At 39.3% G+C, this 18,886-nt stretch overlaps 2 protein-coding genes across 2 annotated transcripts in view; one reads left to right on the top strand and one right to left on the bottom strand.

The window, feature by feature from the left end:
- Positions 1-16,068, bottom strand: part of LOC131678355 (uncharacterized) — a 152,612-nt gene extending 136,544 nt beyond the window's left edge. Inside the window, exons 1-2 of the mRNA XM_058958429.1 lie at positions 15,392-16,068; positions 6,668-7,083 (exon numbers count right to left, since the gene is read on the bottom strand). Coding sequence (XP_058814412.1) covers positions 6,668-6,813 — 146 coding nt within the window. The 5' untranslated portion in view covers positions 6,814-7,083; positions 15,392-16,068. The remainder of the gene's footprint in view (positions 1-6,667; positions 7,084-15,391) is intronic.
- Positions 16,069-17,495: 1,427 nt separating this feature from the next.
- On the top strand, positions 17,496-18,101 carry LOC131683098 (bifunctional endo-1,4-beta-xylanase XylA-like). The gene is made up of 2 exons (XM_058964918.1): positions 17,496-17,546; positions 17,607-18,101. Exons 1-2 carry the CDS (start codon positions 17,541-17,543, stop codon positions 18,075-18,077), a joined length of 477 nt encoding a protein of 158 aa, XP_058820901.1. The 5' UTR covers positions 17,496-17,540; the 3' UTR covers positions 18,078-18,101.
- The last annotated feature ends 785 nt before the right edge of the window (positions 18,102-18,886 follow it).

Below are 18,886 nucleotides of genomic sequence, written 5' to 3'. Positions count from 1 at the left end.
TATCATCGACAAAAAGGGATAAATGATAAACTGGGTCATATAATAATGTGAATAAGAAACAGGATTTACCTACTTTCAAAAATAGATTTTGTATTAAATGTTACTGGATCAGTCTGACATGCATTCCCCGTTGTGTTTTTCGATTTAGAATCTTTTAAGATTTTGGCATTTGTCACACAATCGTCATCCCAAAAATGGCTTACGTTTTACCCTCTATTAGATATTTTTTCACTCCTGGTAAGCACGTTACGAAATAATCGTTAAGTTTCAGTTTAGCTAACTTCCCCTCCACAAAATGTTACATGCATTTGACAAACCATTTATTCGCATTTTTACAGACGACTTTTCGGCCTTTTTTATCTATTGACCTATTCCACTTAAATTTTAGAAAGAAAATAATCCGTGAATTTCGATTCTTGCTAGACTTATTCCAATTTAGGAGGAAAACGTTTGCATGCCTGATGCTGCTTTTAATAACTCGTCGTCGAAGAAATCCGCAAAAATTCCGTGGTGTTTTGAAACCACAAAATACAGAAGTCTAAATGTCGCGTTAGAGGACGACATTGCAAAATATTGAATCTTCTAGTTACTCTTGCATTCATCATGAATCCTACATTATTTCAAAATTCAGTATATTGCATCGTTGCAGATATGTATGAGATTAGATTTTCAAGGTATCATATATTTTTTCAAGATAAGTACAACTCTTGACAATGATTTGGGAACAAGGCAACAATGAACACAAACGGCAACACATTAACTGTTGCCTTCTGAAGCAAATGAAGTATTTATTTGGGTTCTTTCGTAGTGATTAATTTTTATATTTAGATTGTTTATTTTAACTGACACGTCTATGTTAGCGTGACGGTTCCAACATTTTATTGTTTTACAATTTAATGTTTTTAAATCTAAGGTACTACAGCTTCAATTTTTTTTTAAACCTGAGATTATTTTTATATTAATTCAATGGCCATTCCAAAACTAGCAATATTGATAATATACAAAAGTTTTTAATTGAATTTCCTTAGGCCTAAGATATTGACTGAACTTCATTTACAATAAGGGAGGCAATTCGGAACATTTTTGAAGACTTTGAAAACATTTTATTTTCTTTTGAAATACATTGACAACGGAGTCATTCACAAGAGCGACATTCACAAAGGGAGTGGTAGAGTTCATATTAGAGACAGAGAAGAGATAGCGGACATCGATGGCAGGGAGAGGATGAACGCAAACTCACACCGTTATTAGCATTTGCTTTTCGATAGTGCAACATTAGATTTTCTAAGAAACTCGTAGTAGAGATCAAACAATGTTAGAAAAAAAAGTAATACTAAATTTTGGATAGTTATCTCCAGCATACCCAGTACCCAAAAGAAATCGTTTAGTTAGGATCTGGCACGACAATACTCATCTCATGACCAGACAACACATTCAATGTCGTGATATTCCGTCGTGACAAGCTCCAAACCCCGTGCTAATGCGTTCTCTCTAGCTAAGGTGAAGCTAGAGTTTGCGCCTTCTCAGTCTGGAATGGAGTAGTTGGAAGGGACCCAAACTAAGGTAATCTGGAATGGTTTTTCAGATAAAACACTCTGGAGATTCTGTGTTTTCCCCAGAAAATACGAGGAGTGCTATCGACTCTTCATCGAACAGAGATCCTCTATAATTAAACTATCTGTAACGATGAACTAAAAGTCTATGAGCAGAGTGTCAACGATCCCAAGGATATACTAAATTGTGGCTAATTCTAAGATATAAACGGTAAAGCAGTAAAATTTTGAATGAATATGCCGTCGAGCTTGGACACATTAGAGCACCTTACCATATTCTTGTTGATGTACGAAAAAATGGATCCGTGCAAAAAATTACAAAACATTAATCGTCATCATTTACAACCAAATTGTACAAAAGGGGGCTATGATATGAATCCTGAAGAAGACCCACTTGCCACATTGTGATGTTTGTGAATCCTCATTCGAAAGATAGCAAGTTGTTTAATATCGGTGAAAGACCATGCTGACAGAGCCGTAGCGTGGTTATCTTGCGCCCTTGCCAGAGTCTCAGTTTTGCGCCCCTTTCAGTTCGACTTTCGAGTAATAATTTAGTGTGCACTTGGAAATTGCACAAATATCCGGACTTATTTAGTGACTTATCTACACTTAGTCAATGAAGCAAATAAAATTTTCAGTGTTCTCCCAAGACTAGCGTCCTTGGTGGGAAATTGTTCAACGTTGTGGCAGTCTAACCGGGTAGAAATCAATATAGAGCACCAAGAGAACTTTGCAGGTTTTATTTGCAATATCATTCGTAGTCAAGTGCTTGAATGCGATTGACGAGGCGTTTTTTAGGAGACTTCGTGAAATCAGTTATCGTTAGATGTTTAAAAGCAACGGACGAATTTTTTCAGGAGACTACACGGATCAGTCAACTGAGCAAGCGATTTAGGAATACAACCCGCCTCTATCATACAACAATCCGAAAAATTTATTTGAATATTTGTTCCTTCACCAACCGTTTCATTTATTTCCAATGGCTGGAAACCTGTACCAACGCCGAAAAACTCGATATCTAAAAGATTCGATCGCAAATCGTTCGTGTTTGACTATCGTTCATTTTATGTAAATTATCGCACAAATCTTGAACTGTTCACGTGTGGAATCAGTTGACAGTGGGTGTTTGATGGCAACGGGCAGGGCATTCACCATCGAAGAGAGTCCGATTCTCGTTTAAAAAATCATACGTATTAAACTAGGTCGTGCCATGTCTGATCTTCTTTCGGATCAAAGATAAGTACTCTAAAGCTTTCGAAAAAAAATTCAGCCGCTACAGAATGTTTTACCACATAAACTCAGAATAGTGATCTCCTATCTAAAGCAAGCAACTGACATTACAAACGACAAGTTTCAACTGAAGGACTACCGTGTCCACATCGAATCTGATGGGGTGAATAGGGTTGGCTTTTTCAAGGACCCCTTTCTCCAGTGAGTGAGATTTTGAATCACAGGTTGGGATGAAATTGTATGCCCCTCCAAACTCGTATCGCGTCTGCGATTGTGTTGTCTAAGCAAATGTTCTTCGACAAGGTTCGTCTGCATGTTCATACCGCGCGTCATGTTTTGCATTAAATGCAAGAAAACGATCCCCTTGTGGGGACATCTGTTACTGTTTCTGCTGTTCTGTACATCAGGAACAACAAAAATCCCAAACATTTCAATCAGAGTTGCATTTTAGTGCAGGATTGGTTGGGTCTAGGATAGTTGCCGAGAACGTTATGATTTTGGGTAACTTCTAGCGGCACTGAGGAGACTTCAATTTTCACGGTACGGGATGGAGTTAAATCTTCACGATGATAAAAGATCTAACTTTCTTCACGATCTTTTCTACAGCATTAAGGAGATAAATCATAAATTATTGCTCGGTCTTTTCATTTCGAGCAATAATTTATGATTTATCTTCACTTATTTTATAACACAGATCAAAATTTCAGTGCCCCTCTAAGGTTAGCGCCCTTGACGCGGGCCAACCGCACGCTACGGGCCTGCATGCTGATGCAGCCCCTCGATATCCAAAAAGATTTTTTGTCAGTTCACATACATTGTGGCTTTTAAAGTGAAAATGATCCAGCAGAACTTGAATGGTTAAATGGATTATCTAATAAAATAGCGATGAGCAGATTTCACTTAAAATAATCGAATAATCTGAAGTAATTCCAACAGGAATTCACTTTGATTCCAAGTAATCTAGAGTAATTGAGGAATTTTACAGTAATCGTGTAATGAATTATTAATCGGACTTTTGAAATAATCTAGGTAATTTTTTTCGTGAGTGACATGTAATCAACGCTGTTGGAAACCCCTTGCAAAAAAGCAGTTTTTTCCACACCGTGTGTTAGATCTTCATAAAAATCAATCAGCAGCACTGTAATAACATTCTACATAAGCTGATTGATTTTTATGAAGATCTATCACACGGTATGGAAAAAACTGCTTTTTTCGTTTTCGATTTTTGCTCATTCTCTGTCCAGCCTTAAGATATCAAACTAAAAAACGAGGTAATGGATAACAACGCATAAAATAAGATATCGGATAATGAGAATATCAATATCGAGTATTTGTTACGCGACTATGAAAAATCATGTTGCAATACGGGGAAGTGGAATCTGTTACGGAGGATACTTGGAGAAACTTCTTACCAGTTATTCCTAATGGCGTTTTCGTCACAACTAGGCCATTCCTTCCTACAAATACACTGCGGAACCGTTACAAGATTATTCTTTGCGCATTTCAAAGGTAAATTAATACGTGTTAGTTTGGTGATTAGACGACACATAACGAAAACCCGTGCTCAAAAATCTGCCAGCACTATCAGTGAAGAAACTAATACCAACGGAGGCGGATTTACACTCGTGACACGTAAGTGCAAGAAATAAAGAGTATTATAATACTTCTGGTTTGCGATGCGACAGCCGATTAAATGTGACCGGCGAAATCTATTGAAATCGGTCCATTTCAACCGAATAAATTGATTAGTTGGTGGTTTAAAACTGGAACCATATTGACACAGATTAAATTTGGCGATTAAGAGGCTGACGAAAATGGTTCACCGACGATACCCAACTAAGTCGGTTGATTAATCGGTCAACCCCGGAGCACCCGATTTCGTCGGTCACTTGGGAAATTTAGTAGTAATTTCTATGTGCCAATTATTAAAAAAAAAAAACAATCATTTACATTTTTGTGGAACTAGTCGTGACAATAATCGCGACAAATTAATCGATTAATTCGATTATCTAACTGTTACTAATCGATTAAAAGTTATTCGATTACCATAGATTAATTGATTAACCGAATCATTATCGACCCTAACTTGAACTAGAAAACTTTGGAAACTAAGATATTGTGTTCAAATCGAACAAATGTTTAAACCCTGACTGAGCTAGCGAATTTGTGGAAACAAACTTTTCCTAGCCTAATCGTTCTAAGCAAGGTCCATTCCATCAGTTATGTTAGTAATTTATGGGACTTGCGTGTACTCAAGACGTTCCACTGACGGGACAAGATAGCAATCGCTAAACATATATTTATAGGTAAAGCCATAGTGTTACCACATGACATTATACCGCCACTCTTGCAGACGGCTGCACTAGTTCCCATGGAAGAACAAGGAAGTTGTTCATACGCGCGCCTTCGCATGGTTCAATGTACTTTTACGTTGGAAACTTTGTTGGGAGAATAATGTGAAAATAGTCTGTTAAGAAAAGCATTAAAATTTATTTTTAACTGCCTACTGAATCTATTCGTTAAAAATTTAATCTATTGCCAAGTGATATGTCAAGAACAACTCAGCGAAAGCGGGTTTTTCTAATTTGTTTAACTAATTATAGTTATATATTAACTAGATCCTTATTCGAAACGCAATATTGTCCATAATCTCTAAAAAATGCAATTTGATGCAATAAATTTAATAAATTTTCTGAGCGATTAACAGTGTAAAAGTTGAGTGTTGAATGCATTATTAATAATTGCAGCTCAAATTACAGAGAACCGACCTTAATTTTGAGAAACACACATATGGTCTTAAAAATCGATTTAACTAATTCCTAAAATCAAACACCCTCGACGAAAAGGAATTTTCGCTCCCCCCGCCCACTTTTGCAACCCAAAAACGAAATATTCGTATATACAATCAAATTACAGAAACTGCAAACAAAGGCGGTTCCGGTTTCATGCACGACTTTTGAAAAGTTGTTTTTCACCTTCGCCCAAGCAATAGCACAATTATGTCACTCATTAAAGAGCCCTGGTGCAAAAGCATGCAATATCAATTCGATAAGCTACCACTATCCGTTTCATCACCTCCCGCTATAGCATATGTGATGAAAGTAGTGAACGAAAAATTGAAAATTTGCGTACGCCACCATAAATTCGCTTACACTTGGAGCTTCAAAATCAAGGTTTTGAAAATGTTCTAACTAGAGCTAATTTTATTCGAAAGAGGAAGGGGTATGATTTCGAAATTAAGCGGAAATGGAGGGCTTCCGACTTCTCAAAGTCGATAGTTTATATTCATTGGTCAGTGTCGAATTATATTACGAGTTAGAACAAATGAAATTATGGTAATTTGGAATGTTTTGCTTGTATAACTTGAGATTTGAACTTCTAGTATTATGTTTATAAAATAAAACAGGGATATTGACTCAGGAACACAATTGCATAAAACGAGCTGAAAAAATTGTAATGAATTCAGCGTACTTTTAATACTGAAAGTATCAGCTATCATTTTATGTTGTTTAATAATTCTTCATGCTCAATTTAAAAAAAAATGGAACATCAGCTGTGGCACTCCGTATAGTAATAAACGGACCCATAAGTAAGTCATTACTCTGTATTGGTTCTCTGCGCCCTTTGAAGCTATTCATTTGCTTTCCCATTAACCCGCTAATCAGACAGAACACGACAAATAATAGATGACACAATTTTCATATTTGATGACACTCGTTACCCACACGATAAAATTTGACCTGCCGAGTCAACTCGCATAGGCCACCGAAGGTCATTCACACCTGTGCTAGCGATTAAATATTTCATTTCTACCGTCACTCATAATTATCAACGAAATATTGTATACCAAAATAAAAATATGCTAGATAAAATACTACACTCACCCGGGCGCCGATTCCGGCAGTTTCCGCACACCGGCGTACGCCGTCACCCAGTGGGCCACCTTGAGCGCATCCTGGCCACCTTTTTTCCGTGCCTCCCGGCCCATCAGCATATCGAACGTACCCCAAAAGCTGCTGGCGGTATTCATGATTCGAGCTGCTTTCGTTGTGTGCTATCCTCGAAAACGTCTTGTGTGGGAGTTAGTGATGTGATAACAACTGTGTCCTTGCACTAGTGCTGCAATGGTGCACAGGTTTACGATTATGGTGGCATCTGTGTGGTTGAACTTTTAGTACAATCTTACGTTTAACTGGCTGGCAGCTAGAGAGCTTTTATTTGGGATCATACTTTGATTGTTTTGTTGACAATTGTTTTATATTGCCTTAATATCGTAAACATCGACAAGTTTGGGGGTGCTCTGTGGGTTTGTATGGTACAATCTTTAACTGTTATTAACTTGTTATACGATTTAGAGTTAATAGTAGTTACAAAAACCACATTTAAAAACTACAAGGGACAGCCCTATACGGTTGCATAACCGTAGACTTAATCTGAAATGTTTAATTTCTTAGTATATTTGGATTAATAATAAATTAATTAAACACCGCCCGAAATATTTGAAAAATCAAATAAGTTCGTTAAAAATTAGCCTAATGTTTTAAATAGAATTCTGTACAAAGTTCCTTTTGTAAAAATTATCTTCTAAATTCTTCTGAGAATATTTTACAGGTTACTTGTAGTGGAGATTGGCGACAGACCTCAACACCTGCCGGTATGCCCGCTGAGAAGGCTAATTGGTTTACCAAACGGGCAACGGTGCCGAGAGAAATCACATCTCCGCTCAAGGAAGCAGGTATCGGTATCAGGAGAAATTCCGCCGCTGTGGAACTCTCAGTCGGAGTGAGGTGAATTCATCTACGGGGACTGTACGAGTAGAACGCGACAAAGCTGGGATTTAAAAAGCTCACGAAAATTGGAGCTAAATGAATGGATCCAGCGAGGCTACGAGTTAATTGTACAAAACTAGCGAGCTAATCAAACAGGTGATATGAAAGCACAACGAGCCTCGCCCCCCTCTCCCACCGAGGCTATACTTTGACGTAGTTCCGTGCGGAATAGAAGAAGAGTAATAAGTGTTTTTGTGGAGGTGAACCAACGCGAGTCGAGAGAACAAATTCTTTCCAAACACCTGGAATTTCCTGACCTGTCGCACCGGCAGTTGGGAAAAATGTTGAACATTCACCATTCAACCGTCTCCAGAGTGTTGAAGCGGTTCCAGGAGCGGTTGACGTTGGACCACGGCAAAGGAGCTGGAAGAAAACCGGGACCGGAGAACAAAAAGACGGAGGGAAAGGTGAAGCGGATGATTAAAGCAAATCCCAACGTCTCAAGCCGTGATTTGGCTGAAAAGATCGGCATGTCGCAGAGCTACGTCCAGAATGCAAAGAAGAGAGCTGGACTACATACATACAAGGTACAGAACTTCCCAAACCGCGATGAGCGGCAACAATCGACGGCTAAAACTCGGGCACGGAAGCTCTACGAGAAGATGCTGACAAAATATGGCTGCTATGTGATGGACGACGAAACGTATGTAAAAGCCGATTTTAAGCAAATTCCGGGGTTGGAGTTTTTCACCGGCAAGAGCAAGTTCTATGTGAACGACAAATTTAAGAAGAAGAAAATGTCGAAGTTCGCCTCCAAATATCTCATTTGACAGGCCATCTGCTCTTGCGGACTGAGGAGTGAGCCTTTCGTGACAAAGGGCACAGTAAATGGCGAGATCTACAAATCTGAGTGCCTCGAGAAGCGCAAGAAGACAGTCAAAGGCGAGAAGAACATGTTAAGAAAATGGAAAAAAACTAAGAAACTGGTACCGGATTACACTGTAAAGACTTTGATGGAGGGGCATCAAGCGAAAATGCGTTCAATTTTACACTCAAGGCTCCATCGATTAACTTTTCTTTTGATTTTTGAAGTAAATATATGTATAAAACTACCCGAAAATTTTGGTTTGATTTTAAACATTATAAGAAAATTAGCATGACATTTTCGGTGTCGCAATAATTTCGTGTTCGCCCTTTAAGAAATGGTGGATAGCACACACGAATGCTTTGTTATCGCCAAGAACAATGGTGTATTCGTATGTAGCTCTTATGCTCTCTAAGGTGGAAACCAGAGCAGTACAATCAGATGCTGGACGCACCAACCCATCCATTAGTCGTTAAGACGAACATCGGTTATTATAGGATGAGACTTTAACCCTTTATAAGGCCCAGAGCACAGAGCTAATAATAAATGTTATATTAATGGATGCACGGTTCTTTCACATAATTTAGAACATATTTACATTTATTTAATAATAAAAACCGGTATGAAAAATATAATGGCAATATAGTTACCATCGTCAGGTAAAAGCATCTCCTGAAACTCTATTACTGAAGCAAAGTATAGGGAAAAACCCATATAAAGCTTATGCAAGCATCAAACATGTTAGTTTTTATGCAGATAATCATTTTTGTAAGGCCTAGTTTTACTATTTTTACCTCCACCTCTAAGCAGGCCTGTGAGCAGAAAATTTTCCGATGGGAGGGGTTGATTTTATACGAGGAGATTTTTAAGATTTGTTCCTAGGTCTGGAGGACCAAGTCTTTACTATCAATCGACTCAGCTCAACAATTTTTTTTTCGAGTGTTGTCCAACTGGAGCTGTAGAGCTAGGTTCTCGTAAAGGCTCCCTGTCAGAATCACACACTACAATTGCAGACGAAACAGGCAATGGTGAATGTGATATTTATTGTACGGTTCAGGTATGTGCGGGCGTAGGGACTTCGCGATTGCGGGTATCATCGCGAAAGACTCGAACATTTGTACGTTGACGTGTTTGATCGTGTGTGCGTTTGTATGTCACGTGTGCTAACATGTATGTAACTCCGCGTGTATGAATTCCATATTAAAACGGTTTCCCTTTCGCATATTCGCATGTGTTCTAGAATTATCGCGCGCGGACCGTGAATCTGATACTTAATTTTTCGTGTACGGTTCAGATTCTAAAAGAAAGTTGGTTCTTCCGTATCAGTCATGTCGCAATGGAACGTGTTGTCTAGTGGAAGTGAGCTTTTTTTGTGATTGGTATAACTGATTGTATGGACATAAGTCGCTAGAATGGAGGGTAAAGATTTCAGGACGTGGCCGATTCATGATCGCGCGCGTTTGCGGGTTCGCGTTTGAAACCGTGTTTGTAACTTCGTATGTAATAAAACGTTCACATCGTTACCGGAGTGTTATAAAATTTGCGTGATCGCGAACGTACACACCAAAAAATATGAATGTTATCTTTGACGTAATTGCAAGCATGACATAATTTAGTAAACTGTAATTTACGAAATGACGAAATAAAGCCGCGCTCCGTTTAATTTTACATGAAACATGTATTTTACATGCGCAATGACATAAAATTACACGAACTGCCATTCAGAACAAACGCCATATCGTCGCTGTTGTGCTATCTTATGACAAGCGCCATTTAGCACATTTCGAGAAAAACGATTTTTAAAGTTTGAGATTGAATATTTTGAAACTTATAAATGGTATAAACAATCCAAAGAAGACAATTGATGCTTCTATCTATTCTGAATTAATCTCTCAAATAATACGAAGATCGGTTGACTATGTTGCGAGTTTTTACTATGAATGTAAACAAAAGTCGCACTCACACGTGTCATAGGCGTGTATTGATGACAAAATTTGTAGGACGTGTCATAATCGTGCATGGAAAATTTTCCATAGAAAAAAATCATCAATTTTTAACTTTTATTCATATCTTTGCGTTCAAATGGTCTATAAACAATCGGTGAATTGCATTTTGAAGGAAATGGGTCAGGGAATCTAGAAAAATTGTTATTTTTGATTACAGTGTTGCCAAATATGCTTTATTTCCAGTTTAAAACTAAAACTGTGTTTTTCTCACAACTCGTGTAATTTTCTTTTGAAAATGTTTATGCCATTGTGTTCCTCAGACATTTTCACACATAAAAACATCTAAAACTTCAATATAACTTGAACAAATCGCTAGATACAGTAATTTGATGCAAAAAATTCACAATTTCTCATCATGTTTCTCGCTATATCTAACTAACCAAGTAGAATTTCAAAATTCTGAAAACGCCACTTTGTAGAGATTTTTCAACCAAGTAATGTGGCATATCTAACTCAGTTTACCCCAAAATGGCGTTTGTCATAAGATAGCACAACAGCGACGATATGTGGTGTAAAATTACATGATTTGCGAAATTCAACGCCATGTAAAATTAAAATGAAACATAAATGTAAGTCAGGGTCCGGAGACGTAAATTTACACGATTTTTTCTAGGTGTGTAGGTACGCGTAGATGATCGCGAAGAGCTAAAGCCTGCGTATGTTGCCGTGATTGTCGCGTGTGCTCGCGTGTATGTGATTTTGCGTGAATAAATTCGATTTTGTAACCCTGTGGCCATTCACATATTGGCGTGTGTTCTTGGATGGCCAAGCTCATCATTCTGATATTTAGTTTCCAGTGCACGAATCACATTCTGACAGGGAGCGAATTATTCCATATCACTAGAGTTCCCGGTCATGTCGCCATGGAACGTGTTGTCCGGTGGATATGAGAGCTTTCTTTTTAGTTGATTCAATTGAAGGCACGGACCTATACTTTAAGAATCGAGGATAGAGACTTCCGGACTTCATGATCGCGCAAGTGCGAGTGACCGTAGGTTCACGCTTGAGACCGCTTTTGAATGTTTATAAGTGCTGAGACATTCATATTATCACCGGGATGTTATCATGTCTGCGAGAGCGCGGGTGTAGGTTGCGTAGATGATCGCGAAGGGCTCTACCATTTGTATGTTTGTTTGTCGCATGTATGTGCCTTCGTGTGCATAAATTCGATTTTTTGTCGCCATGGAATGTGTAGTTTAGTGGATATGAGCATCATCTTTTTGATTGGTCTACATGAAGGCATTGGACTTATGCTACTAGGGCCGAGAATAGGGGTTTTCGGACGAAACCGATTCATGATCGCGAACACGGGTATTTAAAGGTTCACTTTCGAGACCGCGTTTGTGAACTTATAAGTGATAAACCGTTCACTTAGTTACCGGGGTGTTATCCTGATTGCGAGATTGTGGGTGTGGTTGTGCGTGGATGATCGCGAAGGACTCGTGCGATTGTATGTTGACGTTTCTGTCGCGTATGCTAGTGTGTATGTAGCTTCACGTGGGCACTTTTAAAAACGTGTGGCCATACGCATCCCGAGCAAACGAGAAGCCCATAATACCCCCATGCTTATGGTCCAGATGGTATTTTGATAGTGTTTGTGATGGGATCAACCCATGGAAAAACACCATCGTCATGGTCCTGTAGATCCCAGATGAAAACCGAATTTTGGTGGATCTATGGGTTATTGAGACCATTTTATGGTGTTTTAATGGTTGTCAAATTTGTTACGGACCATATTTATGCTTATTTTAAAGGGTTGTATGGTGTTTGAACCCATGAGTGTTTGCTCGGGATGTTCGCATGTTCTTCAGTGATCGCGCGTGGACGTTTTGTCTGGTTTTTATTTCAATTGGTCCAATTGAAGACATGAGTTTGGGCTGTTAGGAGGGACAGAGACTTCCGGACGTCACCGATTCATAATTGCGCGAGCGGTGGGTTGATATTTGAGACCGCGTTAGTAAATTTTTAGGGGCAAATGTTCACTTAATTACCCGTGTGTTTGAATGTTGGCGAGATCGCGGACGTTCGCATTTGTGGCCAGGTTTGTGTTATCGCGAAGGCCACGTTTGTACATTTGGAATGATAGATTGTGAGTGTATATAAGAGAATAAGTAATTTGGGAAAGGTGCCTCCAGAGAGAATTGAGCCCTAAATCCACATTGTATATTATTTGACCATGGCAGTGGATAATAAAGGTCACCAAGTTCAGTATTAAAATTGATCACAATTTAGCTTAACTAAAAAGAAAATAATAGTATCCCAAGTTTCTGTGATATAAACACTGTACTACTGCTTTGGTGGAAAAGCCCCCGGACCAAGGTACAGTATCGTGTCGAGGGATCAATCGATTCAGCTCAACAAATGACGACAATATCTGATATCGAAAAGAAATCTTCAACAGACACCACTGCCTGCTGACTCGGGGTATTGCCGGATTCTTACTACAGTGGTTTGTAGTAAACTTACCGACTAAACCAAACCTCTTGTTCCTCCCGGAACCATTTATAGATCCGCCGCAGGGGAATATATCGAGCATACCGCGTCGAATAGCTAGCAGTGAGTCGTAGGAGTGCCAATGACGCTACGCTCCACCTGGAATCGCTGGACAGACCTCGGCACCTACTGGCTGGCCCGTTGAGTAGGCTAGGTCCATCGCCCGGGATTAAATCGAGTAGATCGGCGCGCAATAGAGGGGCTAAATGGCTCACGACAACAAGCATCGGGATAGGGATAAATCCAATGCCGAGGAATTCACACAAGAGTGGATTCTAATTGGCTTGGACCTAATTGGCTCACGCAACAGACATCAGTACCAAGTGATATTCGGAGTAGGGTGGTTTCACTGCCGGATAATATCCGAGTAGATTTCGATAATATTTTTACCATTTTTTTGTTAACCATTTTTGTTAACGACCTATTGAGTTAATTTGTCAACAGTTTTTTCGGCATTTAATTAGCAAGGGACTGGAAGGTGAAGTATATTTTTCAATATTTAGAGCCATAGTACTCAAGGGAGAGCAAGGTGTTGAAAGGAGAAAGTTTAGAAAAGCGTGGAAGGATCATATATGCAAGCTTAGAGCTCACCGGCGACTTAACCCTTTGTCTGCTACCGTAGTGGTCAAGGTCTTTTGGCATTAGAAATACGAATCACCTGAGTCTACGGCATGTCCGAACAAGCGTAAAGTAACTTGTTACTTCATGCTGTCGGAACCGACAAAAAGTTAAGTCACGGTAAACTTCCACACTAAGCATTTGCGACGTTGAAACTCATTGAATGAGCCAGTTTTGTTTGTTCCCTCACCAATTGCCTGCCTGAGTGATTTTATTTTATCGACTATTGTGACTGTCTCAGCGTGTGTGACAATATGGTCACATGTGTTGCTGATTTGCACGGTGTCGGCAGCTTTCACCCAACGCTGCAACGATGAATCCCCATCACGGTAAGTTCTATTTTTACCATTTTTTTGTTAACCATTTTTGTTAACGACCTATTGAGTTAATTTGTCAACAGTTTTTTCGGCATTTAATTAGCAAGGGACTGGAAGGTGAAGTATATTTTCCAATATTTAGAGCCATAGTACTCAAGGGAGAGCAAGGTGTTGAAAGGAGAAAGTTTAGAAAAGCGTGGAAGGATCATATATGCAAGCTTAGAGCTCACCGGCGACTTAACCCTTTGTCTGCTACCGTAGTGGTCAAGGTCTTTTGGCATTAGAAATTCGATAAATCTGGGTGCTAAATAGCTCATAAAAATGGTTTTTGGTGTCGGGAGAAATTCCTCCATCGGGGAACTCTCAGTCGGAATAGGATGAGTTCACCGCCGTAGCACTATTCGAGTAGATCGTGATAAGGCGGGGAGCTGAATGACTCACGGAAACAGTAGCGAGAACCTGAGCACTCACATCTAAATGATGACATATTAGATGGAGACTAAAAGCAATAGATAAATGGCTCAAAGGTAGAGCTATTTCATAGATCAAGTGAGGCTCCGAGATAAATACGGAATACTCGTGAGCAAAAGAAAGAGGTGCGCCGAAAGCACAACGAGCCCCCACCCGCGAAGTAATACCTAATACCTTGATGTAGTTCCGTGGAGAAGAAAATCGAAAAAAGTATGGAATGTTTTTATTGGTTAGGCATAAAAGTGAGTTGAGCCCAACACTGCGCCAATACACTACAGGCCAAGGATATGAAGCCTTCTAAATCTTACCATAAAAAACGCTTGACTAGCTTTAAAGTACTCACTTCCTGGTCGCAAAGGGTCGATGAAAAAAAACCTCTCAAACACATGCTATAACTTCGACAAGTTCAGATGGGAAGTGAACCCTACAAATCTTCAGGTTTGGATGGAATATTTCCAGTTTTCATTGAAAATGAGCTGAAAGTTCTTTAACCCATCTGGTTGGATAATTAGGTGAAGCTATATATTAGGGTACATAACGCTATAATGGAGAGAAATCAGGGTAATGTTTGGACTATTTCCATAGGAACCACTAGATACAGTCCTCAAGGAGGATTGCTGTCACCCCTTCTGTGAACCCTGGTAGTAGACGGGTAAGGCAGATGACATTATCATCACTGTTAGGAGCAAGGCTGAATCTACATTTTCAACCGTACTCACGTTGTTTAAAACGCGATATGGCAATGATATAAAATGGGGCATCTTAGCATGAATCCCCTAAAGACAATAGCAATTCCGTTTACAAGGAAAAGAAAAGTAAAATTGAAACTGGAAAAAGAGGCTCTGAAAGCTGTAAGAAACGAGATCACAGATACGCAAAAATCGCAACCTTTTCCGAAAGTCGACCAGAACTATTGGCAATACTGTCATCGGAATATGAATACAACCATATCTATACAAATAACTGGCAACTTGTAATGATATTATGGGAACTAGCTAAATGGCTGATGAGCTAGCCAGACGTGATTCATCGAACATGTTTGTAAGACCAGAACCATTTGTTAACATACCTGTACCACCAAACTAAATTTTTACACACTGACTGAACGTTTAGTGTTCACTTTTCCTAGCAATGCCACTTTTTCATATAATATAAAAAATAAGAGTCAAAGGTTTTATGAACACCCCCAAAACATGTGTTACACTATGATTTTATACTGTTCAATAATTATTTTAATAGTAAACACGTAACACTTCGATAGAGATGATTTTTCAGCTGCTACTGAGTGGACTGATTTAATTTCCGGATACCCCCAAAACGACAGTTCAATATCACAATATTCACCCATGTTAACACGACAATCACTAATTAAAATTGCATCCGTAGAGGTGTTTCATGCCAAGCGATTATCCTTTCATCGCCACAGTTCAATAAAACATCTTAACCGAATCGTTCCGTTAATGGTTAACCAACCAAAAAACTATTCGAAATTCCTCAACCAGCACATCACAAACTGCCACCAGCGACGGTCACAATTCACGCACCGTCGAATACGTCGCGATCCGAACCAGACAGGTAGGCATCGACGTCGGTTAACACTTTTCCAAGTTCGAACAGAGCACCAGACGAGGGTCATCCGTTTCAATCACACTCATCCCACCCCCCACAGTCAATGCAATGGCGGCCACATGGCTAGCGAGAGGTTTTACCCGAAACCGACAATGATGGACGACGTTATCGTAACAACTTTTGGAGCACGACTGAAGTCCTCCATTCGACAGGCCCTCCGCTTTGCTGGTGTTCTACTCCAGGGTGGTCACGGTGCGGCAAGTGAGGAGGCAAAAAGGGTTGGGAAAACTTTGACTTTTCGGGGCCTCAATGGGTTCACTTACATGCACGGTGTGTCGGCGGTGCATATATGTACTTGAGTGGAAAATATTGCCATAGAAAAAATATTTCAATGGTGTGTTGCGTGTGGAAAACGTTGTGGGGAAATCAATGAACTAGTGCCGAAAAAACTTTATCGCTTTCAGCAGGGATAGCATATGTAGTTGATGCGAAACTTACCGCCACCCCCCTGCTCCGTGCAATGCCAATGTGATGAAGATAAGGGAATTGTAAAGGACTTCGAGTTTCGATTTAACATGTCTGGCTTATTTCACGGAAAAATGCATTTTTTTTCCTTTTGCTTGGAATGAGTTTGTGGTATATTTACGGGTAGCATGCCTTAATTGGTGGCGGTGGAAACAATAACAATAATATAACGTTTCAGCACGTAACGGACCACCTCCGAATAATCAAACCGCATTTTACAAGGTTCAGTTGCATTAGTACGTATTTCATGTACATATTTAGCGGAATCAGTGCGACGATCCTATTAACTGTTAAAATCCTGCCTGTTATAAGAGTAACTAATTTAAATGAAAGTGAATTTTGACACACCAGAACATAATTTATGAATGTTCCTCGAGACAATTTGTTGCCAGTATTTGAATACTGTAATAACGTGAAAAGCTGTAACACAAATCCATTTCTGATAATACTAATACAGTATAGGCCTCCCAGATCAATGACCACATTACTACATGTGGAACAACACTCCAAGGTGTCAGATTTATCGATTTTATTTTTTTGTAAATTTAATAATCTTTTTACGTTACAGCGGCGACCGACAGCAACCAGGTTTCCATCTACAGAAAACCACGCCCGCAGCCTTAATAAAACCGTCAATCATATTTCCCGACGGTGTCACTTTTCCGCTAAACGAACAACAAATACGCTAATGAATGAAGAAAAATGTCATTTCCCAGCACGACAACGAATGGCACAACGTTGCTGGTGTCGTGGGCTGGCAAAGAAACGGGCGAAAACTATATTGCTCACCAGACGCGACACACGCGATTCGACGAGACACGGAAGTCACGGATTTGTTGTCCTAGGTCCACCGGAAATTCATCGCCATATTGTTGCTTCGCGATAGTGTTAAGGCAGAGTCATCCAATTCCAAATTAAACTTTTAGAATGTACGTTTCTAGCTTAATTTTCTGAATTGACGCTCAATACGGAAGAGACTTTCGGATATTTTTCGATACGCTCAACTGGACCTACAAATCGATGGTAGAGCGATATAAATACCAACGGTTCTGACCCATTTCAGTACAGTTCTACTGCAACTTATCAAACAGCAACAAGTATCTTCACCAAAAACAATCGTGAAAATGAAGGTGATTAAACAATTAAATAATAATCAAAATTTTCGCTATATCTAATCATTTCGCCAACAGCTTTTCATTGCCCTTCTGTCCATCGCTTTGGCCGTTGCCACACACGGATCATACGTTCCATCAGCATGGTCTTCCGATTCCCTTGGTTGGAACTCCTGGAACGGCTGGAACGATTGGAATGGACTGAACAGCTGGAATGACCACAGCTCGGTTGCATGGCCCGCTTATGGAAACTCGTGGTCATCGGCAGCATGGCCAGCGGCATCGTGGCCATCGAAATCGTGGCAATCGACATCGTGGCCATCGGCTTCTCTGTACAACAAGGGCTGGAATGGATGGTACGCTCCAAAGGCCACCGTAGTTCAGGCTAAGATCAATCCATGGGGTCTACCGTGGGCATCGTACGGACATGGTTACAACAACTATCTGGTAGGAGTTCCGACCGCTAAATATATTGCTGCCAATCCAGGAGCGACGCACGTTGCCCCACTCGTTGGACATGCCATCAATCAGAAGTTGATCGTTGCCTAATTTGCGATTCTCGTTGAATAAATAAAGTAGCATATGATGAAATGAATTGTAAAGATACATTTGAGAAACGTGTCCGACCATATTTCTAGTAGTCGTTAAAGAATGGTACCTTAAGAAAAATGCAAATTGTCCCATATTCGCGAACGATACTAATTATCCAAGCCTTTCCAAGGCGATGTAAATCATAAAATTCAGATTGATGAAATTTTTTGACATTTTGTCTCGATCCCACATTATGTAGCACATATAAACTCCATTTAACAATGACATTTTATTTAATTTAGTATTTCTGGTATGATAACATACTGAGAATGCTTCAAGAACGATAGATATACAGGGTGTTTGGTTCATGGTTAAGAATCTCTCGGGTGGTAATAGACTGCCATATTTGGAGAAAAAAATTGTTCAACACATACCATCAAATCTCAACCGTTACAGAGTTATTGAACTTTTTGCGTAAAAAACTTATTTTTCTTAAAATACCTCTAACTTTAAAAGTATACTTTGTATTTTAAATGTTTTAGTTCCATTCGAAAGGTAGAAAATTTCGCATTGAATGATGCCCCCACATGTTTCAGCTAATGAGTTTAAGTAGCCTTTTCAAAGTAATTTATTGAAAATTAAACAATTTTACTCGATTTTTCGTTCATTTATTGAAAATCCTAATAGTTAACCTCATCATTTTAATAATTCAGATTGTTAGTCTTGATGAGCTGCTTAATTCGTTCTTTGACATGATAAACTTACCTTTTCTTATTTTCACGATTTTTGGTTATTCAACTTGAATATTTTTATCTCATTTTCACTAG

This window comes from Topomyia yanbarensis, chromosome 2 (genome assembly GCF_030247195.1).
Source record: "Topomyia yanbarensis strain Yona2022 chromosome 2, ASM3024719v1, whole genome shotgun sequence".
In the NCBI taxonomy this organism is placed as follows: domain Eukaryota; kingdom Metazoa; phylum Arthropoda; class Insecta; order Diptera; family Culicidae; genus Topomyia; species Topomyia yanbarensis.
Note: the sequence above shows the minus strand (reverse complement) of the source record. Positions and strands in the feature narration are given on the sequence as shown.